The 25703-nt window shown below is 40.5% G+C and overlaps 1 protein-coding gene and 1 long non-coding RNA gene across 3 annotated transcripts; one reads left to right on the plus strand and one right to left on the minus strand.

Moving 5' to 3' along the window:
- The first annotated feature begins 15488 nt into the window (after nucleotides 1-15488).
- On the plus strand, nucleotides 15489-19104 carry LOC114143531 (uncharacterized). Its single transcript, XR_003595267.1, has 2 exons — nucleotides 15489-18979; nucleotides 19013-19104. It is a non-coding gene; the product is annotated as an uncharacterized LOC114143531 (long non-coding RNA).
- On the minus strand, nucleotides 18620-25335 carry dhcr7 (7-dehydrocholesterol reductase). 2 transcript variants are annotated; one of them, XM_028015622.1, is made up of 8 exons: nucleotides 25204-25335; nucleotides 24010-24118; nucleotides 22602-22824; nucleotides 22428-22518; nucleotides 22128-22341; nucleotides 21835-22039; nucleotides 21047-21178; nucleotides 18620-20180 (listed from the first exon to the last, which is right to left on the minus strand). In XM_028015622.1, exons 2-8 carry the CDS (start codon nucleotides 24096-24098, stop codon nucleotides 19716-19718), a joined length of 1419 nt encoding a protein of 472 aa, XP_027871423.1. In that variant the 5' UTR covers nucleotides 24099-24118; nucleotides 25204-25335; the 3' UTR covers nucleotides 18620-19715. The 2 variants fall into 2 exon arrangements, with proteins under 2 accessions (XP_027871423.1, XP_027871424.1); XM_028015623.1 differs by having other exon boundaries at nucleotides 24010-24121; nucleotides 25204-25330.
- Nucleotides 25336-25703: the final 368 nt, after the last annotated feature.

Raw genomic sequence — 25703 nt, forward strand, 5'->3', positions numbered from 1 at the left:
CTGTATGATCCCACACACAGATACTGGACAATGTACTGTACTAAGTGATGTGCATTGAGGTTCATGACTGGTCAGACACTAAATCTTCTGGAGTCACATGTTTTAAAAGATCTTAGTTATGCTGAATTGCTGTTCAACCATATATCAAGAAAAATGGAAAAAACATTTAATATAAGGTGAAATTTAAGTTTCCCTTTTCTGATCAGAACTGAAAGTTATGATCTTACTCTATTTGTATATAAAGATCATGTGCCTATCCTCCAAGGATATGTCTGTGACAATGTTGTATTAATTATCTTGTTTGTCTCTCATTTTCCTTTCATTTATAAAAATTTTTAATAAAGATGATCACCAAGGAGGAGATTCATTCTGGACTGGTTCTGTCCCAACTGCATTTTCTGTATTTTTCAAATTGTTTCCAGTCATTTCAATGCATAGAAGAAGAGCACCTTTTGCCCATTGTGCCTTTGGGGCTCAACACTGCCCCCTAACAACGTGGCACAAAGTTCAACACAAAAACACAGTGAGTGAAAAATTATGAGTTACTATAGTAGAATTCTACAACATATCAGGTTTTATAAAAACGTACTATTCCCACGTAGTGAACATCTGGGGTATATAATGCTAAAGGGGTCATGAGAACCGACACAATGTTGCAGGACACCAGAAACAAGTGGGATCAACATAAGCAGCTGCAACTTGTTCACCCTATTATGTTTTACCCAGAACATGTCTGTCGTTGATCCATAAGCCATAATCGACATGGATGTGATTCTGAAGCAAGATGAAAATGATCATTTACAGAACTTCAGCTGCTGCAAATTCAGATTTGTGAAAGAGCGCACGAGCATGAACAAATGTTATGTACATAAAGCACGATGTACATAACATCATTACCATGTGCTTTATGTTGTTTTTGTTTAAAAAATTGCTTTGTACAACCCTTTCTTATAGCAGATGCATCAAATTCGGTTAACCATTTTGCTGATGGCACAGTAGGGTGATAAAAGACCTAGTTACCCAAATGCTGTCTAAATAAACTTCTATGATGCCTTTAGTCAGCAGAGCGGCAGCTGCGTTTACATTAGCAATGTGCACAAAACTTTGCCAATGTTCTGCTAATATCAAAAACACAATTTCGCAATTGCGGTGTTTCCATTAAATGAGAAATGCAACTAAAATCACATGATCAAGATCCTCCAACTACTTCCTGTCATCTTCTTCCTGGCAACATCAGGTTGTCAAACATGTGACTTGTGTGATGCGATAAAAGTGTTTCCATTGCGGTTCTGCAAAATAACACAATTTCAATATGGCCAAAAAAAAAAACAACAACTCTGTTCCACTTTGGAAACCACACCTCATCATAAGGCCCAAACTTTTTATCAAAAAACAAGAGCTTTTTCAAAATGGTGTTTCCATTAATCAAATTTAATCAAAATGCCAAATTGTATATGGTCAATGGAAGCACAGCTACAGGGAGCATCATACTTTAGAAAGTGGACCAAAATGCAGACAGCCAGGCGAAGAGACGATGGCAAGTTTAATGATGAAAAGTTACTTATGATTAACAGAACACATTAGACCAGGAGGTAAACAACAGCAGAATCCGGCACTGACTGACTGACAGTGAGGAGCTTAAATACTGGTGAGATGATACTAAACAGACACTGCAGATGGGAAATGAGACCAGAGAGGTGGACTGAGGGACTGAGAGAGAGGATCCAATAGGGAACCTGACTGCATCTGGGAAGGGATGAGTGAGCTTTAATGAGGTAAACCACCAGCAGCTGGGGAAAGGGAGGGAACAGCAAACTGACACCAGGCAGCAAGGGAGGACAAACATGGCAACTAGGAAATGAATCTGACTGTAACCATCACAAAGAATAAATAACACTAAGAGCAGCATAGGAGTACAACATGACAAGACTCATCATATGAAAAGAATGACTGAATCAACTGAGGGCACAAACATGAATGAAGGAAAATAAGTAATTAATACAAGGAAATAACATGAGATATGACACCTGATCAATTTCCTATAGGGCAGTTTTCTCGATAAATATTAGAAAAAACTGTACGCAGGTTAATAATTACTTCTGATGGACTGGAACAGGTCAGAGCAAATGGAGAAATGTTACTGTCATATTTACTTGGATTCAGTATGTTCTCCCAACACCTCTGGGCTGCAATCTTAACCTCCAACAATCCTTGGATATCAGATCCAATTCTCCCCCAGGCTCATCCACAAATCTGAGAAATCTAACATTTTTTGTTGTTGCGGTTTTTCATCACAAAACAAAAGAACAAGCAGACCCTGACAGAGTTAAGGACACTGTTCTTTGATGATGTCAGACATCACAGGAGCAGCCGCATTTCTGAAGTTATTTATTTAGTGCGCTCCCTATAAACACTTTGAAAGCAGATATTTCATATTCTGCCAGAAATGCCCTTTCCACTTCACTGCACATCTGTCTGCCCCAAGGAAATAGCACTCAAAGCCTTATGACCTTTTCACATGACCTAACTTGTGAGCCAGGAGTATCTTTTACTGTTGATAAGGTAAGCTGATGCTACAAAAATGTAGATATTATATGACACCAGTAACTACCATCTCAATCCTTTTAAAAAAACTTAATGATTACATGTTCTTTGTCTTTCATTTAACCCTCCTGTGATCTTAGTGCAACATTTTGCAGTAGTGCGGCAGATGCTACAGTCTGACACTGGGGAAAAGTTGTTTTTTTTCCGTCAGACTGTCAGTCCCCAAAACTGCACAAAAAAGCCCCCTGTGAAAGCACATGCAGGGTTAATGCTAGTAGAGTTCAATTGTCCCTGTCTCTTAAGACTGCAGGACAGTTAATTCCAAGGAAAAATCCAAATTTTCTTAATAGCATCAGTGGAATGTTTTTAGGTAAGGTGAAGTCCTAATCCAATCGTTCATGCCTCTTAGAAAAGACAAAGGTCTTAGAGACCCTTTGTAAAAATCAAAGCGTAGAACAAGAGGCTGGTTTTTAATCAGGCTGTCTGGTTCCATGAGGACAATCCAAGGTTGAATAATCTGTTGCAGATTCCTTTCTAAAACTCTATGGTAAAATGTTCAAATAGACCCATCTTGTCTTGTGGCTGTAGACATCAACAAATGCAGTTAATTAAAATATATCCTTTAGACAAACAAGCATGCAAAGGCACATTCAATGCCCTCTATCTTCTTCTGTCTCCAAGATACATTTAATGCTGCCTTTCCTGTCAGAGAGTTGTTAATGGACCTATTCCATTATAAATAGCTGCACTAACCGATATGTGAAGTTTGTTATCCACATCAACCCAACCAAACTTGTGGTAGGAGTATGTAATCTACATACTCTAGATCCATGTCAGTTTCCTGCCATGTGGATCTCCCTGTTCAAGGACTCGTCCTTCTTCTGATGTACTTCCAGATCTTAACTCCACCCCTCACTGCACCCACAACTTCCTCCTCTCTGCCTGTGCTGCCTCTACAAATGGGATAAGAGCACTAATGTGATTGAGGGAGAGGGAGAGAGAGAGAGAAAGAAAGACAGACAGAGATAGAGTAAAGGGAGGGGTTCTAATTTAATAGAAACTCCATTTGGCTAATGGAACTGTGGACTGACCGGCCAGTGCGACTCACACACACGCAAACACGCCCACACGCCTACACACACGTAGTCATTTACTTTTCAGTGTATGGTACCTTGTGAGCGTGGGAACCTATTAGCATTCACCACGATACACTCGGCCGCAGAGTTAAATGAAAACATAGAAATGGAGGACCGGTGTGGGCGGAAGGGGAGGATAAACAGGAGAGAATGATGAATGGATTGGCAAGAGGGAAAATAGAAATGATTCTTTTTGACAGATGCTCCAAGAAAAAGGAAAAGTTGGCCAAATTAGCAAGAGGAGCGCACCAGACGACTGATGATGCCACTGGGAACGTCCTTCAGCTTTAGCTCAGGTGGTTTGCTGCTTCCGCTAATCGACTGGGGTCTGCAGGTTGAGGAAGACCAGGAAGGAGAGAAAGGCTGGCACAGCGGATGTTTGTGCCTTGCTCAAAGATTGAGTCTTTTCCCAGTTTATTTCATGCACTCACACACAAACATGGCCGATTCTCCTCAGCACACAGTCATGTCGGTTGATTTATTTCCACTTAAAGTACGGAGAGCAGAAATTTGGACGAGTGACAAAAAGCACAAACAGGACGTGTCCTTGAATGCAGCCATTCTGGCTCTTCTCTGTGTCTTGCTCGCTCTGCTTTGTACTTTGTCCACCTTCATTGCAGACAGCAATATGGCTTCCTCACCAAAGTAAACTTCTACAGTTAAAGCTGCAGTGTACATATTTGTTAAAGCTATCACCATGAAGTGATAGTTTAAAATGAGACAATCTGTGTAAAGATCAATCTCCTCCACCTACTCCATGAGCTAATATGGTCGTCTAACGAAATGCACAGCTCCCAACCAAACAGGAAGACGTCGTAGTGCATCATCCTCATGTACATGCTGCGCAATGTGCTAATGGCAGATAAACAACTCACTATTACAGGAAAACCTTTAATTACTGTGACTGTGTGGGAACGTCTTACACCACCTTCCTGCTTTTTTTTTTTTTATAAGACATTACATTTTGTATTTCTGTTCTCTGAAAAACAAAGCAGAAACTCAGAAAAAGCATGCATTTGTTAAAAAAAAGTTTATTAAAAGATAAGTTGTGGGGTTTTTTTGAGTTACATGATTTCAAATTTTTCAAAATATTTATTATTTTAAGATAAATGTTAAAAATAAACTAAAATGAATGTTTGGATTTCAAATAATTCTTCAGATCTACGTCACATGCTGTAAAACATTCCTCCTAATCTTACTGCAACCTGTTGCAATGAAACGTTCATCTTCACAGTGTGAAGTAAATGAACCTGCTGTTTAACTGCTAAGATCTACCACAGGCTGGAGGTCACTTTCAGACACCAGGAGGCAGGAAGTGGGGTGGTAACCGAGCAACCACTGAGGTACAAACACAACTGAGGGCAACTTGGGGTAACTGGAGTCCCTAGGGCCCTGAGGCTGTGGGGCCACACCGCTAACTACTGTCCCAACCGTGAAAAAAGGATTCTTTCCTTGACTTAATGGGATTAAAACTGGGACATAAAATTGTATTTTAGTTCTTTTACAATTCCAAAGCTAATGAAACATGCTAAATCCCGATCAAATCTTTTTACAACTGACTTTGTTTTTACTTTCACGCGGTCTGTTCCTGAGAGGAACAATTCTGAATGAAACGAATCGCTGCCCAGGCAGAAAGAGAGGAAAGGCACCATGTGTAGAGTTAAAGGCACAAGATTAAGTGGACTGAGAATCATTTCCAGGGGTTCTGCTTTTTACTCCGACATCTTCAGTTCAGATAATTGTATTAAGTTGACAAGAGGGCGAGCAAAGAAGAACGAGCGTCTCGGCGTCCGGCTGCTGCGCTGTCTCTGCATCAGCTCTTTCTCCATCAGTCACCGTGGCTACACGCCCCAAAGGAATGATGAGGAAGCTGTTGCGCTCGCAGGAAGTTCAGGCGCAGCTTTGATTACCACACTGATTGCTGTTAACGTCGTTTGTACCGACGATGCTGCATGCTGGATTTAAAGGCTCTTAATTGATTTTTACATGCATGATTTTTTTGGAAAGCGGCCGGATCCATAGCTGTCATAATGCATTAAGCACGGTATCTCCACTTATCAGCTGAGATTTATGATGGGATTCACCCGCACACATGGAAAACAATACCCCAAACTCCCACACACACGTAACCCCCCCCCCCACACACACACACACCACCACCACCACACACACACACAGACACAGCAGCTCCCTCTGGCAACTGATTCCAGGAACGCTAATATGTCTCTGTGACTCTTTTATCTAGTTTTAAAGCTATTAATCCAAACAGAACTCTTTTTCTGTCTTTGTAGATCTTCTTACTCGATTCCAGGTCTTTATGTCTGACATGAGAAATATCTTCTGCATCAAGCAAGTCCAGACCATTTGCAAGGGTTCTAACAGAATTTTGAAGGGAGCAGGATGATGATGAAAAAAAAAATCGATTTAATAAAAGTAAACTCTCTCTACTGCTGCTGGTGCTGGTTTTCACATGTTCACCCAACTTTTATGAAACACAGTATAAAGGTTTGTACCCTTTGACTTGTTGGCACAGTGGCGCAGTTGATAGCACTGTTGCCTTGCAGCAGGAAGGTCCTGGGTTCAATTCCCAGCCTGGGGACTTTCTGCTTGGAGTTTGCATGGATGAGTTCTCTGGTTTCCTCCCACAGTCCAAAAACATGACTGTCAGGTTAATTGGTCTCTCTAAATTCTCCCTAGGTGTGAGTGTGTGTGTGTGTGTATGGTTGTTTGTTCTGTCTGTCTCTGTATTTCTGCGACAGACTGGCGACCTGTCCAGGGTGACCCCGCCTCTCACCCAGAACGTTAGCTGGAGATAGGCACCAGCACCTCCTGACCCCACTAGGGACAAGGGTGTTCAAAAATGGATAGATGGACATTACTGGTCATTAATGGCAGACATTAATCTTTTTTTTCCCCCCAAGCCCTCATCAATGGCTTCTATGCACAAAGCTCCTCCACCCCTTATCATCAAGCGCCACCCATGATCTAACTTCCAGTAACAGCAGGTTTCGCTGACACACTAACCTGTAAGTGCGTCTGCTCCACTACCACAGCATGAATGGGACAATGAGGAGGGGTGAGGATGGAGCAGGGTGTGGAAATGTGACTATATGTGCCAAGGGACTGTTCCTCCACAGGAAGACGCTCACACACACACACAAACACACACACATGGTACTTAAATGGCAAATAGGGTTTGGAAGGGAAAGGGAATTTTGCCAGCTTAGTGGTAGAGGAAGCTGATGAATGAGTGTGTGTAGGCGTGGGCGTGGATGTGTGTGTGTTAGCTGGAGCAGAAGTTAAAGTCATGCTCCCTTTGTATGATATTAACCTTCACTGGTAACATTTCTTGCGACACTGATCTGGAAGGAGATATTAACTATGAGGGCTCATTCAGCTATTGATGGCAGCAGCTGGTTTGCCATTAGCTGCATAAATCCAGCAACACGCCCTCCAGCTAAAAACAGCTCACTTCCAAAGCCACGCCGGTAGATCACTGGGGCAGCTGCCGGCTGGAAGGCCAGGCCACAGAAATGGTCTGTCATGTTCTATAGTACGGACTTCCTGTTGATTCGATGTGACCTTTTAGGATTGATTGAGAAAATACCAAATAATGGCAAAAAATAATAATCCTACCGATTAATTAAGAATGTTAAGAACCCCTACAAAACACTGTAATGAAATATTCCAGTGAGTTATACGCCAAATTCAGAAGCAATAAGAGAATAACAGGGGTTAGATATCAGCCTTCTATCACCTGAACTAATGTCTAGAGAAACTCAACCAGGTGTTTTTCTTTAGTCGCATTGATTACTGCAACAGTTAGGGCTGAAACGATTCCTGGAATGATTCGAGTACCTCGATTATTAAAATTCCTCGAGAAAAACTGATCTGCTTTGAAGATTTGTTAAATTATATTTCATTATTTAGCGCACCGTGTTCCGCCCGAGTCATTGTTTGTGGTGGGCACCGCTGTTAGTTCCGCCTATGAGTTGTTGCTAAGTGCTAGCAGCATGATGTTGAATTTTCCAGCGAGACAGAAAGAGAGAGTACTAAAATATTCTTTTGCTGCGGCCGCTGCTGGCGTTCTCACTAAAGTCTAAACTAAAAATCCTCTTGTTTAGAGTTGCTTTTGAACCACAATGATTGGAACTTTGATCAATATATTTGATGTGTATTGATGATCTTGATGATGGCTCTCATCAAAATGTAATATTTGTAACTGGTGTCTCAGTTGTTGACTGTGACTCATTCTGTGTTTTTATGACTTCTTGTTTCTATGATATAAAGCTCTTTAGCATGTGCTACACATAAATGTGATTGACTGATAGCATCAAGAAAGCAGTTGATAACAGAGAACCATGAGAAATTAAAACTGGAACAACGAAGACATGAGTCCGTCTGGTCAGATGAAACCAAAATGGACGACTTTGGTCTAAATGAAGATGCTGGATGGTGTTCATGGTGATGGTATAGAAAATTCAAATTAAAAAATACTTTATTGATCCTATATTAGCTCATATTAATTCTAGTTTGTTTCCAACAGCTGCTGTAGATGGTGCTAGCTGTGAAAGGATCTACTGTAGCAGTCTGTATTACAGTGAATATGACAAAACCTCTGACTGATGACATTCAGGATGGTCGGGGTTGTCCATAATTTTCTTGATTTTAGGTAACATCCTCCTTTGCACCATCAAATAAATAACGGTAGAAACTTGTCATTAGCTGACTATATCAAACATAATAACTCCAGCTGTTTTAATTAAAGTCTGTTCTTGTCTTGATGGAACAGACTTTTGATCTGTCAGGGTGAAAACACTCTCTCCAGAGCAGCATCTGCTGGTGTGTTATGGTGAACCCACTGGACATTATGCAGAAATGTAAATAATTTAATGAAAACAATAAATGAATAAATAAACAGCCCGACGTTTCCAATCCAAAGACAAAAAAAGCAGTTTGCACAAAAGTCTGGACTCTTTGAGCTTCCTGTTGATGTTACAGCGAATAGATAATTAGAGAGTTCAATACCCAACATGCAGTCTCATTAAGTCGTCAACTTAAAAACGGAAGGTCTATGAAATGAAACGGTGAAACCTTTCAGCTGTCTTTTAATTTACAATTGAGAATAACAAAAAAAAACGTTTAAAGAATTTGATGTCGTCCAGCTTCTGTTTGGCTGAATGAGGAAGAAAAAGGACCAGGAAAAAAAACAAAGTCTATTAAAGACGACTTTACAGTCAACTCATTAATGTCTTTTTAAGACCCGTCAATCCGACACATGGACACAGGAATACTGTACAGGCAGCTGTGCACAGGCTGGGACAGATAACGGGTTTTCACCCACAATGGAGCTAAAGATGGAACGGAATTAGTAGGCCTTTTTCTGGGTTTAAAAAAATAAACATAAACACACACACACACACACACACACACAATGCACAAGTTTAAAGAGCCATTAGGGCCATTGTGTTGAGCAATCTGGATTCAGAATAAACCAACATAGCTTTGAGATCCTAGTTTAGCTTTAAAAAAATCAGGTCAGTAAAAGGCAATAATTTGATGTGTGACATAAACAAAAGCACACACACTTATAAACGAAGGCTTTTGCTCCGCAGCGCTGCTGGTTCGGGAGGAAAAAGGAAGTGGAGAAAGGAAGCGCAGAGTGGGTGATAACAATAAATTCAACATCCTTCTGATCCACGCTCTGCAGCTAGGTCAGACTTTGATGCAGTCCCGTTTATCCAGAGTCTCTGGGAAACACTGAGCCGCTTGTGTTACGACACGCAGAATCCCACCGTTTGGTGTAAACGAGGAACATCAGGACTGTGATCAGACACTTTTCACCACGGAGTCGTCAAGCCCTAATGTCTGTCTCTTTACGACCCACATTACTTCTTCAGATTGACGTTGTTGTCAACGTAGCTGTAAAAAAAGGCTGAAACGGGGAAAAAAAAGAAATAAGTTCAAGTAAATTTTAAGTGATTATTAGAGATGCTGTTCAATGGCCGATTGCTGATCTTTAAAAAAGCCTGATCTACCGATTCCAATTTTGGCCAATAACAATAGTGACCAAACTATTTTTATCAACATTTCAGACCAAAACAATTGGTAACAGTCAGTCGAACCTCTCTCACAGCAGCGCAGAAAAGAACAGTGGCTGATAGTTAGACCTTTGCTGAGGTAGATAGGATCAGTGAAAAAGATCGGCTACACATCTAAGTATCGACTGATCAAGATCTCCCAAAATATAGGAAATTGGGGCAAATTTATTGCCCTGATAAATTGGCACCAATTTATCACTGGCCTAGCTTTAATAGCACAAAATGCACTAAAGTGCTGAGATAATCACTATAAGGCTTATTCTTAATCGCGTCGCTCATATGGTGGTCAGAAGGTTTAGTACAGTTATGACAGTGATAAAGGTCAAATTAAAGGTACGGATTAGGCCAGGCATGTCCAAAGTCCGGCCCGGGGGCCAATCACGGCCCGCGGTCAGATTTCATACGGCCCGCAGCTTCGGTCTTATAATGTATTATTTATGGCCCGCCTGCACCGTGAAACAGAATAAATAAATCATAAAACTTGAAACTGTAATTCCTCCTATCACCAAATGGTGGCAGCACCACTTTAATACTATCGGTCTCTGCCTCCGTGCAGCACCGCTCTCCACTCATTTCTGCCATGGCCACTGCAAAGAAAACAAGTTTACAGTGAAGGCCGCCGCTTTCAAGAGAGATGGGAATTATAACACTTCTTCACTGAAAATCAAGGCAATTGTGCTTGTCTAATTTGTGAGACGGTTGCCTTGTTTAAGGATTTCAATGTAAAGAGACACTACCAGACTAAACATGCTAACACATACAACAAGCTAACAGGAAGTGACCGTGCTGAAAAAGTGAAGCAGCGATTCTTCACGCGGGCCTGTGAGTCAAAAGAAAATACCACCAAAGCAGCTACGAAGTTAATGTTAATAGCTAAACATGGCAAACCTTTTACTGAAGATACATTTATCAAAGACTGTGTTATGAAAATGGTGGAGAACATTTTGCCCTGAGAAGAAGCAAGAATTTGAGAAAAATGTTTGCCTGGCAGTAACAGTGTGGCACTGAGAGTTGAGGACATGAAACTGAGTGTTTTGAACGGTAACGTCTGTCATTATCAGCAGTGAAGAGCCAAAAGAACATTTATGGCACTTAATTTTATTAAACTCTTGAGTAAGATTTGGTTATGAACCTGTAGATATAGTAAATGATGAGCAAAATTCACTTGTTTTAAGATTTAATAATAACAGACAACTTTGCATTACTTATAACTCCTGTTTAAAATGTTCTTGAGGCAAAGATATTTTTAAACTCATGTAAATTTAAGGTATTTCATACAGTTTGTTCAATGTTATCTGACTCTCCAGATATGAAAGAAAAGCAGAATTTGGGTTTTTAGAGTTATTCTCATCTGCCTGAGTGGCTTATATTTGGTTATTTTGTCATTTGAAAAATAAAGATAATTGTGACAATGAAAATTGTTTTATAACAGTGTGTATTTGCATTAAACCTTTGTAGTTAAAAAATGTCCGAACAAACTATTGGCCCCCGGGCATCTTCACTTTATCAAATCTGGCCCTCTTTGCAAAAAGTTTGGACACCCCTGGATTAGGGGATGTAGTTAGATTCTCCCAGATGGGAGGTTAGGAAGGCAGTGGAAACACGTGAGCATTAAAGGGATGAAGTAACATACATTACAGGAATGATTAAGTGAGGAAAGGGGTTTTTTGTTTGAGGGCCTACTCTGGGTTTTACAGTCTCCACAGGCCTGATTATAGGACTGTATATGTACAATCCTTGGCTGGACTGTTCATAAAATGCAACATGTGTTAGCCCTTTATTTTTGGCCCAACTTCTGGCAGGGCTCTTCTGGCTCAGGATCAACACTGGAGCTGACACGCAAAGGTCAAAGCTAATAATGTGGCAAGGAAGAGCCCAGGCTCAATGTTAGATGCCTGGCAGAGGAGAGGTTGGTGGTTCACATGTGAAAATGGGCTAAAACACAATGTTACTGCCAACGAAAGGCAGGAAAACTGAATGCTGACAGCATGCATGTGGAACTAAAACTGCTGACTTGAGTAACCTTCTAGTTCTACTTTAGACACTTGAAGAGACAACGCATTGGATTGCTGTCATCTTGTACAATCGATACATGGCAGCGTTTTAATGTTGTGTGGTTGCGGGCAAGTGTGATTATGGGTAATGGAAGAGTCATTGCCCTTGTGATTTATGAAAGAGAAAACTATTAGGGAATGTTTGAGGTGCTGCTGCAGTGTCAGTTATCATTAGATCAGTTCAGAGCAGTCAGCTAATTGGTGAGAGGAAAGTGCAAGGCTCATTCTGGATCACAGACTATATGCCTAGCTGTGAATTCTGAGCATTACAGACTAGTTGATCAAGTTTTTTTATGCATGTGGCAATGGCAGGGGCTGCACAGTGGGACCCGGCTTAGCTCCATTGCCTTAAAGTGGATCCTGGTTTCTACCTCTGGCCTGTTGTCTTCCTACATGTTCATGGATGATTCTCCCCAGTAACTACACTCTGATCCCACAAAGCAAAAGCACGCAATTTAGGCTAACTTAGGCAGTTCTAAATTACCCTCAGGTCTGGATGTGTTGGTTCCTGGTTATTTGTCCAGTGTGTCTCTGAGTTGCTCTATCTGAGAGCGGTGAGCCTTCCAGGATGTGCTGTTTGCAAAGTTACACAGTCAAAAATTAACAGCGAGAATTTGGGTTATTTAGCCTGTTATGACAGAAGAATAAAATGGGGGTTCAGTTTTCAAAGTCATATTTTCATCATGTTATTCATTTATGGCAGTCCTGATGTTCCTCGTTTACACAAATGTCCCAGTTTCAAACTGAAAAACAATTAGCAAGCTCACTAGCTAAATATTTATCTAAAAACTAAATATCTAGCTAGCAAGCTAAATATCTGGGTCCAAACTAAAACTTTAACTCTGGGCTAAATATATTTAGCTTGCTAACTAAATATTTAGTCTCAAACAGTCAGAGCGACCTGTGTTACATTCACTGTTTTGCAGTTATTGTCTTTTTTTTTCTAAATTGTGCCATCTAGTGGTCATTCTTGGTTAGTTCTCAAAAAAGCAGTAGAAATAGCAACGAGGAAGCAAACTATGCATTTTTATGTTTGATGCAAGCTGTGTTTGTTGCTAAGCTAACTAAAGACCACCTCTTTGTACGAAAATAGTGTATGCAGTGATTTTGACATTGTCATCCCAGCAATGATACTACTATGTATCATTGCTTATATGATATTTCTTTGTTTATCCTGGTACAGTTTCACAGAAAAATTGATGTCAGTAAATTCTACAAGATGCCATCCCAGAGTTTGTGGAGTTTCTGCATTCATTCTGGTTAGCTGTTTGGATAGCTGGTAACATTTAGCTGGTCAGGTCTTGGTATGGCACCAATAATGGTAGTGAGTTGATTTTGACCAGCTGAGTTGGGAAATATCGTTCTAGGACAGCTTAGAACGATATGTTTTCATTTAAAATCATCCAAATGTTGCTTTTAAAGCCGAATCAATTTTCACATCCTGTAAATTAAAGAACCCCTTCAAAAGCAAAACCAGCCAAACCTCAATGTAAGAACTGTAAAATCCATGTTAAAAGCATTTGAGGTTAAAACAGGAAGGAGGTACAACAATAAAAACACACAGACCAATAAAACCTGAAAAACGGAGGACGTTGCCAGATCCGAGTGATTCCTTAAAGCAACTGCTGTTGACATAAAAACATTGAGGAAATGGTCTGAAAAATAATAAAATAGTTTTTCATATCCCTTGGGCATTTTATCACAATTCAGTTTTTTTGTTCTGTTTTTTAACTTTAATTGGGGAGTAAGAGTTCTGTATCAATCCATCTCTAATCCTTTTTTCTACATCATACAGACAACATGAGGACGATGGTACAGCTCAGTCAGTGTTGGAAGTGGAACTTCAGTGTTCTTCCCTTTCTAAGCTTTCTGCATTCATAACGTTGACTCCTCAGCCCTGTCCTTCAGATGACACTTCACCTTCGTTGCTAAATAATTAACGATACCGCCCAGCATAAATGATATTTTTAATACAGACATTACCTTGGACTCCCATCATCTGCCTCGTTCTTATAGCAATACAAATCACGATAACGACCGTGTTGCTTTGTGCCAAACAAATTCCCCCCCTTGGATTCTGGGTCTATTAAAAATCTGGTCAGAGACGCCCTGCTGGTTTTGCCCGCGTTGCACCTGAACTTCAGTGCCAGTTTACCGTCCTTTACCCTGGACAGCTGGCTGTCACTCTGACAGCTCTGCCACAAACACTCCCTGCATAACTCTCTGTCTCCACAGCAACCAAACATTTCCCCCCAAAAATCCCCTCCTTATGGAAAGTAAACACCTGCTTCACATTTAACTGCTATGATGCTTAGAAACCAGGTGGCAGATATTCTGTGCTGTTCCGTTGTTATTGCAGTTGTTTTTGTTCTGTTGTGCCCTGAATTCAGATTGTGAACATTTCGGGTCCCGGTGTTGTTTTTTTTAATTTACTTTCTTCTTCTACAGTTTTGTCAGACTGAGTTTGGCTCAGACTGTACACTGTTTGTTTGTCTGTCTGTGAACACAGGAGCAGCAGCAGGAGGCCACTGGCTTTTTTTTTTCCACACCAAGCATGTTAATTAAAGGCAATTTGTTGGCTGAGCTCATGCTGGTTTTATAGCTGCCCCCACACTGTAAAACCAGTGGGATTGTTATAAACAGTACAATCTCAAAAGAATATTTTTTATTCACCTTACTTGCTGTGGGTTTGAGCTGAAATCAGAGAAATCGATTTAATCCCGCTAATGCTTTGTCTCCTAATCCTTTTTAATTCGTCTTTCTCTTTGACTAACAAGTAGACGGAGGATTTTATCACCTTATTTTCATAAACTGCTTTTCTCAATTTAGTTCCTGCTTCATAATGTATGACACAACACAAAGAGAACACGCTGCTTTCTCTCTGTTCTCTCAGAAAACTGAGGAAAAATGGAGGCAGTTGGATTGAAAATCTTTTCGGCGGCCATGTTGTTGTGTGTGAACCGTCTAAAATAGTCCAGTTAAAAAGTATTTGCCCTTTTTAAGGTTCCATCTCTTTCTGCTTTTACTTGTGGATTTGTTACACATCTCATAATTTCACTGATTAAAAAATAAACCCTCTAAAACTGATCTGGCCCAATGTAAAAAAAAAAAAAAACTATTGAAATCATGGGTTAAATATTTAGAGGTAGGACCTGATTAAAAAATGTTTTAATGGAGTTAATTGCGAGGTCTGTAATTGATTACTCAAAATTAATCACAATTTAATCCACAAAATGCTCAATTCAAAACCCTTTTTGCTGCTAATTTATTGAATAAAGTAAAGTAACACATGAAAACAAAGTATGTATGTAAGCCTGAAGTATTGCGATAATCTTTTTAACGGGTTAAAATCAATGTAATTCATTAATAGAAATGAAAACATTAAAGTTGGCATGGAGACTACTATTTATGGTACACAGTGTATTTAAATGAATTGGAAAATTGTATGCATGTTTCGCATAATCAATGCGACGTGCATTGTCATATTTAATTCTGAAAAATTTCATGAAAAAGCATGACACCTAAATCTGGATTTCTGAAGTCATAATAGATTGTTTCCTTGGCTGACACTCTTTGAAACTAATAAAATGAATAAAATATTCAGAGTTTCAAAGCTATGATGCCAACGTATAATTAGCTTAGAAAGACTGTTGACTCAGAGTAAGAATTTGGAGCTCCACAGGGAGGTTTTATTTTTCATATGTGTGTGTTGAGGAACAAGAAGCGAGAAAATATGACTGGTGAAGTGTAACCATCCAATCCAAAGTAAAAGAAATCAAAGCTATGATGGTTAAAATGACTCCTCTGCTACCGACCGCAATCAGCTAGTCAATCCAACCTCAGCAGCCACAGTATGATTATATCCCCACTGTGGACTGAAACACTCTGCTGGGTTTATATGAATTATCAGTGACTGCAGTTTGCTCATCCACTTTCCTCTCTCTGTGGTGCTTCTTTCCTTGTACCTTATAACTATTACCCAGCAGTAACGTACACACCCCAGCTGCCAATAAAAACTAATTCAGTCTTTTGGGAAATCAAGCCAACTTTCGTCGAGGAGTGGCACCAGCTCCAAGTGTCCCACTGAGCGTACTTTATTTCTCCTTCTGCTTTTCCCTCTCTGCCGTCGCCTCTCAGTATCTGTGTCATTCATTCCCACTCCTCGCTGTGCTACAGTTTCTTCCCCCTCTGTGACCCCCAACTGCCCTTCACTAAAGAAAAATGTCGAGCTGCAAAATTGGGGGGCGCTCCGACAATATGGTTACTGTGTACACTGGACGTTTATATGGAAGGGTGAATGATCCCCCCCGTTGGAAAATTCAATAGTCTAGCTTTTAGTGTCATCGCATAAAGATCTCTAGATTTCCATTCCATTCACAGTGAGCTGTTTGTCAATTTGACAATGAGTGAACCCAGACACGGGCAACTCTTCCTCGTCTTCGGTCGCAATCGGCGAAGAAGTTGGCCTGAGACAACAATCAAAGGCAATTTGGTTCCACATAATGTAATATAATGAAATGGCATTAGCTTGAACGCAGGTAAGAGGAATCAATACACCTTCTGTTTCCATAACTAATTTACATCCATAACGTGTCAGGATACTGAGAAGAAAGCTGCTGACGGTTTGAGCTCCAGGATACTGGCCTGTATTGTGCTGACACAGCAGAATAAGCTGCCAGGTATGACGGATCATTAGGAGTTGTCTTTAAAGAAACAATATTTTGGGAGGTGAGTTTGTAGTTTGAAGAGATTTAACTGAGCATTGTGGTGTGACAGTCATTTACAGGTTTTATGTAATAGTTGCAATGTGCACACGCTGGCGAAAGAAAAAAAGTTTAGCATCAAGTTAAGGATTTGTAAGAACATGTACCTGGCATATCATGAACAGGCAAATAAGGGTAAGCATTCTGACATCATCAGGCAAGAATACAACAGGGAATTACTGGGAGATTTAACAGTAAATCAAAACAGTGAGTGAAGGTCACCAGACACAACCCAGGTTGACGGTAACTTGACAGAGTTTGACAGCAGTTCCATTTTGCGTATGAATAAGGCTTGTGTACTTTTATTGTGAAATTTTTCAACCTGATGGGGTTTGAGAGATGCTGCAGCAAGCTGATGTCAGGACTGATGAGCACGTGAGGGCGCCCATACAGTGGGGTAGCATCTGGACAAATGCCGAGCATTTGCAGGACCTAACCTCATGCATACCCAAACTGCAATCCCATCAGATTGCATCAACCTAATGAGTCCAGTAAGGATTGTCTGTCATGATCTTCTCTGCCCCTTCTCCACCCAACTCCACTGATTTTCTTTGCCGCTGTGTATATCAGGGGACCTCAAATCCAGGCCTCGAGAGATGGGGTCCTGCAACCTGTAGATGTCTCTGCCTCTAAATACCTGAGTCGAATAATTAGGTCATTAGCAGGACTCTGGAGAACATGACAACACTGAGGAGGTATTTAAGCCATTTGATTCAGGTGAGTTGAACCAGGGATACATGTAGAAGCAGCAGGACACCGGCCCTGGCCTGGATTTGAGGACTCCTGCTCTGAACTTACTCAGTGGCAAACTTGTCACGAAGATACTTTTGAGATACTCTTGATTCTGGCTCTGAAACTTGCTTCTCACACCTTGACTTTGATTACAGCGTCACAGTTTCTTGATGTTTTGCCTGCTCTGCTGCTGACCATGACTGTCTCCCCAACCTTTGATTATGGGATCGCAGACTGACAACCATGCCTTTCCCATGGTGAGCTCTGCTCATTGCATTAGTGCGTGTCAACTTACTCACCCTGGTATCGGTATTTCGCACTTCCGAACTCTGTGACACTTCTTCTCCGTGAGTGAAACAATCCCCGGAGAAAGGACACTTGCTACTCCTTCACTGTTACGTCACAGAGGACTCAAGTCCGTCGTGGTCTGAATCCCCAAAAAGATGGTGGAAACCACCTCAGTTGGGTAACTATTCATTCGCTGACTGCACAGTACTTCCTGTTTATGTTGCCCATGACTCATCACTCGTCATAACTTGACACTAATTTAATTTACCTTTGAGATCGATAAAGTATTTTTGAATTTGAACCAACTGATGATGCAGTTGCTGTCCATAAAACTCATTAAACCTTACCTGGGTTTTGGTTCTCATTCTGGGTCCAAACTGTACTATTTCCATTACATTGTCTCTGGTTACCTTTAGTCTCTGTTTTGACCTATTGTCATGCCCTTCACCTTGTATTTGCAAAACATAATTTCACTCAATATCACTGCTTACAAGATGGCCACCAGAGGGGGATGTTCTAAACTCTTACGATCCTTGCAAGCAAAACTATTTACAAAACTATAACTGGCTTGGATTTGAATGAACTAACAAAAAACACATGTTTTAAATGGTGTACATCAGAAACCATTTTTTCCACTACTGGCCTCTATTATGTATAGGAACCAAAATCGAAAAGTTCAGCCTTTAAAAATGTTTTTTGTTAGTCCCTCACTCATTTTATGGTATAACAGTGTAATAATTGTAGGATGAGTCAATTAAAGAGCAGCAATAGCAAGCTCTAAATTATTTTTATGCATGTATAGCTGTTGCACATTTATGAAAAAAGGCCATTCCGTTTTGAAGAAAAGCTATCTGCTGCCCTCTAGTGCTAATACTAAAAATGACAAAGACTGACTTTATGTCATAATGATGTCAGTGTCTAGCAAAAAACAAAAGCCTGAACATGTTTATTAGATTTCCTTAATGATAGTGTGTCAAAAGAAAGTAAGATCATCACTAAACTTAAAAGTTCTGTTTTTAGTTTATTGCTGGACGGTTGCAATGTCAGTTTGAGAAATTGTAAAATACAGGAAACATACTTTGAAAGAAAAACCATTTCCTTGGAGCTGGAATGTGGATGAATTTTGATTGAGTTATCATGAACTCAATAACTGTTATGACTTACGTAATGTGGAGGATTCTCTTCAATGAGACTCAACAATAACTTTTCCAGACTGCAGGAGGACAATTAAGTTAGATCAAACAGTGGCATTGAGTGCAGTAAAGGTAGAAGACATTTGGTTGAGAAAACTGTCAACCTCAAAACTTTGATGGGACCATTTGATAACCTGCAAGTCCTCTTGTCCTCAGGACATTTAAGAGGTTTTAAGCAGTAAGAGCCCACTACAGCTGGAGTCCATTATAATTATTACAAACAAGCATCCATATATTTTTGATGAAGTGAAAAACAAAATTTCAGCACCACACAAATTTGAATCCGGTATGTTTTAAAAGAAATGGTTGATAAATTGAGAGATATATTTTCATCCCAGATATTCTATAGCTCAGTGGTTCCCAAATCTTTTCTGCTGGCTCCCCTTTGGATATAATAACATTTTACACCCCCACCTTGTCAAGCTGGCAAGTTTACTTTGTAAAAGTTCAAAGAACAATCTTCATAGTTAAAATTGTTTTGTTACCACAGCTACAATCTGATGCTCTGAGTTGAATCTTTGAGACTGAGCTCTGTTTGCTCACAAATACAAATGAGTAAACTGCAATCATAATGACTCCTTTCCTCCCCAGCGGCCATGGCCCTCACTTTGCAGCACATGGCGTTCAGTGTTTTAAACAAGTAACTTTGTTTCTGGTGATTGCTCAGGCTGTTTCTGAAAAAAATACACCTTTTTATCAAATGTCCTGAAAGTTGGCACACTGTCACTTCATAGAAACCAAAAACTATCAAACTGTATTCATTTGGCAGAGGGCTACAGGGATGAGTTTGAAGTGCAGAGTCAGAAATTCAGAGGAGAATGTTCAGTGGGAGGAGCCAAGCTTATCTTGTTTAACCAAGCATTCATCATTTCACCAGCTTTTCCAGCTCCTCCTCTGCCTCTCTTTAAAACAGTCCAGGAATCAGCCTGTGAGGCACTGTGTCGGTGTAACGTCTCCAGTCTTTCCCGTACTTGCTGCTGCAGCGGTGTTCGTCTCGCACACAGCGGTGGACCAGCAGGATGGTCATGTAAACAATGTAGAAGTATGGAAGAATGTGGCAAAAGCCACAGGCGGCACAGTAAGCCAAGGAACCCATCAGGTCGCCAGTGTAGTTGAAGTGACGTGCCACTCCCCAGAACCCTGAGGTCAGAAGCTTGCTGCGGTGGCTGCGGCCGTCGGCGGACAGGTACGAACACTCGATGTAGGTGGGCTTACGCCCCCAGATGGAGCAGGTGCCCTCTGTGCGGCGGAACAGATCTTTCTGATGGTTGGTGGAGCGGAAAATGTAATACCCAACGAGACCGAGCAACAGTACGGCGACGGCGTGAGTGTCTGATAGCTGGACCGGATGGTACACCAGGTACAGGCCCTAAGAGCCAGAAACACATCAACAACACATCAACTGTCTAAGCCTTTCAGCCACGAGTAAGATCAGTCAGCTTTCATGTACAGTGCATTTTAAACTATGAATATTTTCACATTAAATCACAGCTCAGAGTTCAGTGCAGTCAGGACTACAGTATTACATGATAGTTCGGTCCAGAAACCCAATCAGGTTTTCTTGCAGGACTGCTCTGTAGTTTTCTATAACCGCCTCCCACCAAGTATCTTATGGGGTTCCATGTTATAATCTACTCTATTAAGAGGGGGAGTTGTAACAATTATAGGAAAGATGGGAAAAAAAGAGCCAACTCAATGGAATTTTACCAATGAGTGGTATTACTAACCTTTAAAAAGCTGGACCGCCTTATTCTGATTATAGCCATTACCATTTTGGTTATCTGAAAAGTCCCTAAATATTAGAGATGCACCAATCCGATATTAATATCTGTGTATGTCCCAGAACTGAAAAAAATTCTAGATCAGGTACAATGCAAAAATACTAAAGGACAGTGCAAAATAGAGCAAACTAAGAGTTTCCTTAAAAGGGCAGTTTTCTCAAAAGAGAACTACAATTGTATCTAATTGTCATTGCCTAATATGTCATTTTTATACTATTAACAATGATCTTCAAACAATAATAATGTTATAATAAACAAACGGTAATTGTCGCAATAATTTCTGGGACAATGAATCACCCAGCAAAATGTGTCATCAACTCTTGATGACACATTTTGAGATGATTTCTGACACTTTTCTAGTTGACTTATTGCAGGTGAAAAACCTTTTCACAACATATTAACCATTTAGCGTGGCATGGAGACTTTGTGGTGTGTGTGTGTGCGTGTGTGTTACCTGCAGGGTGTAGAGGTACGGCAGCCACACACAGTCCCCCCAGCCTAGATACCACCCAAAGTGGTCATGGCAGATATCAATGGTCTTCAGGTACCACGCCTCATTCCAGAAGAAATCCAGCACATAAATCCCCTATGAAGCAACAAACAGGTTTTGCCACTGACATTATTAATATGATATTTACTTCTTATTTTAGTTTAGTACTGAATGAATTATACTGGGAAGGATAAAAACCCATGTAGCCATAGCTTTGAAGGTTATGTCTTATAGGTTATGTCATATAGAAAAATCTGAAAAATACAACAAGCTGAAAGTGAAACTAATCCTGAGTCTTGTTCTATAATGACTATAAATGATCAAATAAATAAAAAATATTCTACATTGTTCATGTGACATGATTAGGGATGCTATAATCAGGTTTTTTGCTGCAGATTCCGATTCTGATCACCCATAAGGCCTGATCACCGATCACTGCCGATAATCTGGATTTCTGTTAATTTGGTTGACAGCCATCAGATAAATTAACATTATATTTAGATATAAATGATACTATGTGGCCTGGCAATAAATTCACCTAATTTAGACATAAAAGGGATGAGTAGCTCCACACTGAGGGTGACTGACAGCACTAAGGCCCTGGCTCTGACTGGTTTCTAGTTAGAACAGATAAGTTTGATTTTCTTTTTTGCACAACAAGGTAACAGTTTTGACAAATATGCAAAAAAAAAACTTTTTTTTTTTATAAAGTTACATACTGCAGCTTTAAGAAGCTGGTCTTCCCGTCTTACCTGCAGCACGTTGACCAGCATCATGGAGTTGGTGACGTGACCGTACAGCTCCTGCTGCTTGGCCATGTAAGACAGATTAATCAGGGTCCAGGCAACGATGCCAGGCCTGCCATTGAAGAACAGCTTGAAGTCGAACCACTTGCCGATGCGAGGGTTGAACTCTATCCCCATCATGTAGTTATAAAATATGTTCCCTGTAAACTTGCTGTGCAGTGACAAAGAAAGCAAGTGGGTAAACGTTGTGTTATCTTTATAATACCTGAGATAATGTGGAGTTCAGCAGCTGATCTCACCAGTCCTCAGCATTGGTGGGGAACAGGTAGGCCTTTACAAAGGCAAAGGTAGACACAGAATAGCCCAGTATATTGGTACACCATAACAGGGGGATCCAGTTGTCAAATATAATGGTAGGAGAAAACCAGTGGAAATAATTGGCGTTTGCAAACCACAGAGCATGGGTGATGATCCAACACTGCAGGCCGTTGATCTCATACTTGTTAATAAAACCTTGGGAGAAGAAGAAAACAAATATACGTTAAGAAGAAATAAGACATTTCTTTCACAACTGTTTCAGGGAAGGAGGAAGGATATACCAGCAGGGGTACGAGCTCCATCCTGCACTCCACCCACGTAGCCCGGAATAAACTTATGGGTGACGTCAGGAATACACATGTAGAGGAACACCTGAAGAGCAAGACGCTTTATTTCAGTTTGAAGAAAATGCAAAACTCCTGTGTGACGCAGCACCTGATCCCTCCTCTACTTACCTGAAAGCTCACCCAGATGGTATATATCTTAGCAGCAGACCATGTGAAGGAGGGGGCCCGGGCCCAGATGGACAGCAAGGTTGCCTTTCCCTGGCACAGCTCTAACAGAGGCTGGCTGATGGAGCACTCGTACTGATCGCAGGCCATCACAAAGTAAAAGACGATAAAGGGAGCGAAGCAAAGGAGGCCGACGACACTGATCAGGGAAAACCAGTCCACCTCCCTGGGAACGGACCAGAAACACAGGAGGTGGGTCAGAAGATTTTCTACATGCAGAGGTATGTAATGTTTCAACTATAACTACTGTGAAACCCCTCCCCCAAAAAACCAAAAAAAAAACTAATTAGATGCACAGCAAACTAATGGTGTTGTAGAGGGCCGCACTGGGTTAACTCGGGGAATTTCAAACTGTACTTTGATACTCTCCAGGCCGCTTCTTTGTTGTTGCAATCATCAATTTATTCCACTTTGATTGTCATATTTCAGACTTTACAAGGACTGACACATACTGACCAGGCCAAATCATCCAACGGTGCCAACAATACACGGCATTGCAGTACGGTCAACAGAAATTATGACCACCCCGGCACACCCGCTTCCTCATACACACAGAGCCAGCGAGCCAGTATGGCTCCCATTCATACCTAAGTGACAGTCAGCCCACCTCGACACAAGTGTCAAAGCCGTGTGCTTCTGTCACCTCAATAATTATTCATTTCATTCATATGGCTCTTACACTAATCATAAAAACTATCATTACATAATGCCTGGCTTTTTAACCATAAACCCAGACAAAGATTTAAAGAGAAGCTACAAAATTAAACGAGGGGGATTAGCAGTGCTTGAGCACTGAGCTGTTAGCATGTCATAACAGCCATGACTGCCATGTGTGTTTTCACCGCATGTGAACGCAGCTGCTTCAGCACATGTGAGCATCGGTGACACAGAGTAGAAGTGTGTTTTTTCAACCTGCTTTTGTTAACTTTGGTGATTTCGAAAGGTTGTGATAAGAGCAAGAGGTGTGGCTTGGCGCCCCCAAATGCCGTAATCTTCTTGGGGGGCGGGTTTAATGCTATAACGCTGATATATGCATATATTACGTTCTTTCCTTTAAACATTAAGGCCCTATTTTGTTTCTTATTTATCATATAAAATCTATTTAAGTTTGTCTTTATAATATAACATAAAGTCATGTTATATCAGTTAATCCAGGATAGGGATTATAGCTCAGGAGTAATTTGTACTTTTGCAAGACACTGGTCCATATCAACATAACTGGATTTTATCAGGTGTTTCTGTTGTCAAACTATTTCACAAGGTAAAACCTCCTTGAATCACAAAATAGGACAAGTCAATGGATTTTTTCCTCTTTTTGAACAAATAAGCCTGTGCAGCTTGAGCTACTCACCATGCTCTTCCCCACTGTGCTGACTTCTCCACAGCTTCAGACCCTTTCCCATTGGCATGGTGCTGAGGGCGCCTCCTTGTGGACTCCATGGTCTCTGCAGCCTTCACCTCTGCTGAGAGAATCACATTATCAGGTTTAGGATCCATCTTGTAGCAGTGTCCTGTACTTTGTACGCAGTCAGTGACAACCAGGTGTCCAAGCAACACATGTCAGCACTTACAAAACATGGGCCTCATTTAGAGCAGTTCCCCTGTGTTATCACTATACCTATATCATAATACCTGTACATATAAAGTACTAAAAGTACTTTATATGTTATTAACTACTTTTGTAATTTATTGAATCATGAGGTTTAATGTTGCACTCTTGTTATATAAGCCAGGGACTGGAAATGGAAATGACCATCTATGGCAAAATCTGAATTCTTATGGATTGTCCCTTTTAAATAAACAAGGTAACAAAAAAAAAAGAAAAATAACTGCTTTTCAACTTCATTTTTCATTGTATTACCTTTAAAAATATCCACAGTACATGTTAAGTGAGTTTTAAGGTCAGTTTGGTATATGGTAAACATCTCTGTTCACATAATAAGGGTCATAAAGTGGAACTAAAGTGCATCTCTTCAGAGATAATTTCATTCACATCAACACTTATAGACAACCACATTAGTACTACTACTAAACTACTGAACAAAGCATTTTTAACTCAATACCACAAACTCAATTCCGTCTTACTGCAACAGCAGGCGGAGCCCTAATGTGTCCTTCTGAGTTAATACATTATGAAACGTACCTTGAAAGCAGTGAATATATAGGTCAGAGTAAAGACGAAGAGCAACAAACCAATAAACTGTTTTACTGTAATTAAATTTGTGTAATAAAATAATAAATAAATAAAAGGGGGAAATGACTCGTCCTTGTAGCTTCTTGTTTTTGCACTGAGAGCGCGAGGGAAGGGAGGCGGGTTTCGTAATGCTCAACAAACACCATTTATTTTATACGCCAGGCAGGAGCAGCCATCAGGTTAATGGGTCATTCTTTATTTGCTTGTGACGCGCATTTTTTTGTTTACTAAAGTCGAATTTAAGACAGCTGACCGTCATAGCTCTAGACATTGTGTCATCATTATAAATGCATACTGGTGTAAAATACAGTGGAAAATATGTTCTACAGGTGCTGTGTTGTACTGACTCACCTCTGTGCTGTAAGTTTGGGTATAAAATGGAGCCAGCTGTCCTCCTCCTTCCTACAGAGGCAGACTGGACTAAAGCCTCCCTGCTAACCGCTAGACGGAACTCGACGTAGCGCCACAGGCTCCGCCCATAAGGCCACTACGTTTGGATGATAAACCAATGAGATTGTGTCAGACTGATAACCGGGTTGGATTCTTGTCTTCTGATTGGGTAAGAGCGACTGGAGCCATGAGCGCCCGAGAATTTTAGAAGTATTTCACCATGGTCAGCGTCAGAGTGTATGAATGAAAAGTAGAAAATGTGGGAGGGAAGCATTTCCTTACATTACCTTACCTTGCAAAAATTAGAACCATCCTTATTTACAAAAGAAAAAAAACAAAACATACCTTGTGCCTTTATCAATAGGGCCGCTAATAACGAGACACATTTTAACTTGTCTTCTGTTCCTTTCTGTCGTTAAGCTGCCATTCTACAACATATATAGAGCAAAATAAAAATAAAA

This window comes from Xiphophorus couchianus, chromosome 4, assembly GCF_001444195.1.
Source record: "Xiphophorus couchianus chromosome 4, X_couchianus-1.0, whole genome shotgun sequence".
In the NCBI taxonomy this organism is placed as follows: domain Eukaryota; kingdom Metazoa; phylum Chordata; class Actinopteri; order Cyprinodontiformes; family Poeciliidae; genus Xiphophorus; species Xiphophorus couchianus.

Coding starts and splice junctions, on each gene's coding strand:
- dhcr7 (XM_028015622.1), bottom strand. CDS start 24,098: ATGGAGTCCACAAGGAGGCGCCCTCAGCACCATGCCAATGGGAAAGGG. Junction 22,342..22,427: donor TGGAGCTCGTACCCCTGCTG/GTATATCCTTCC, acceptor TCTTCTCCCAAG/GTTTTATTAACAAGTATGAG. Junction 21,179..21,834: donor TGCTGGTCAACGTGCTGCAG/GTAAGACGGGAA, acceptor GTTGCTTCATAG/GGGATTTATGTGCTGGATTT.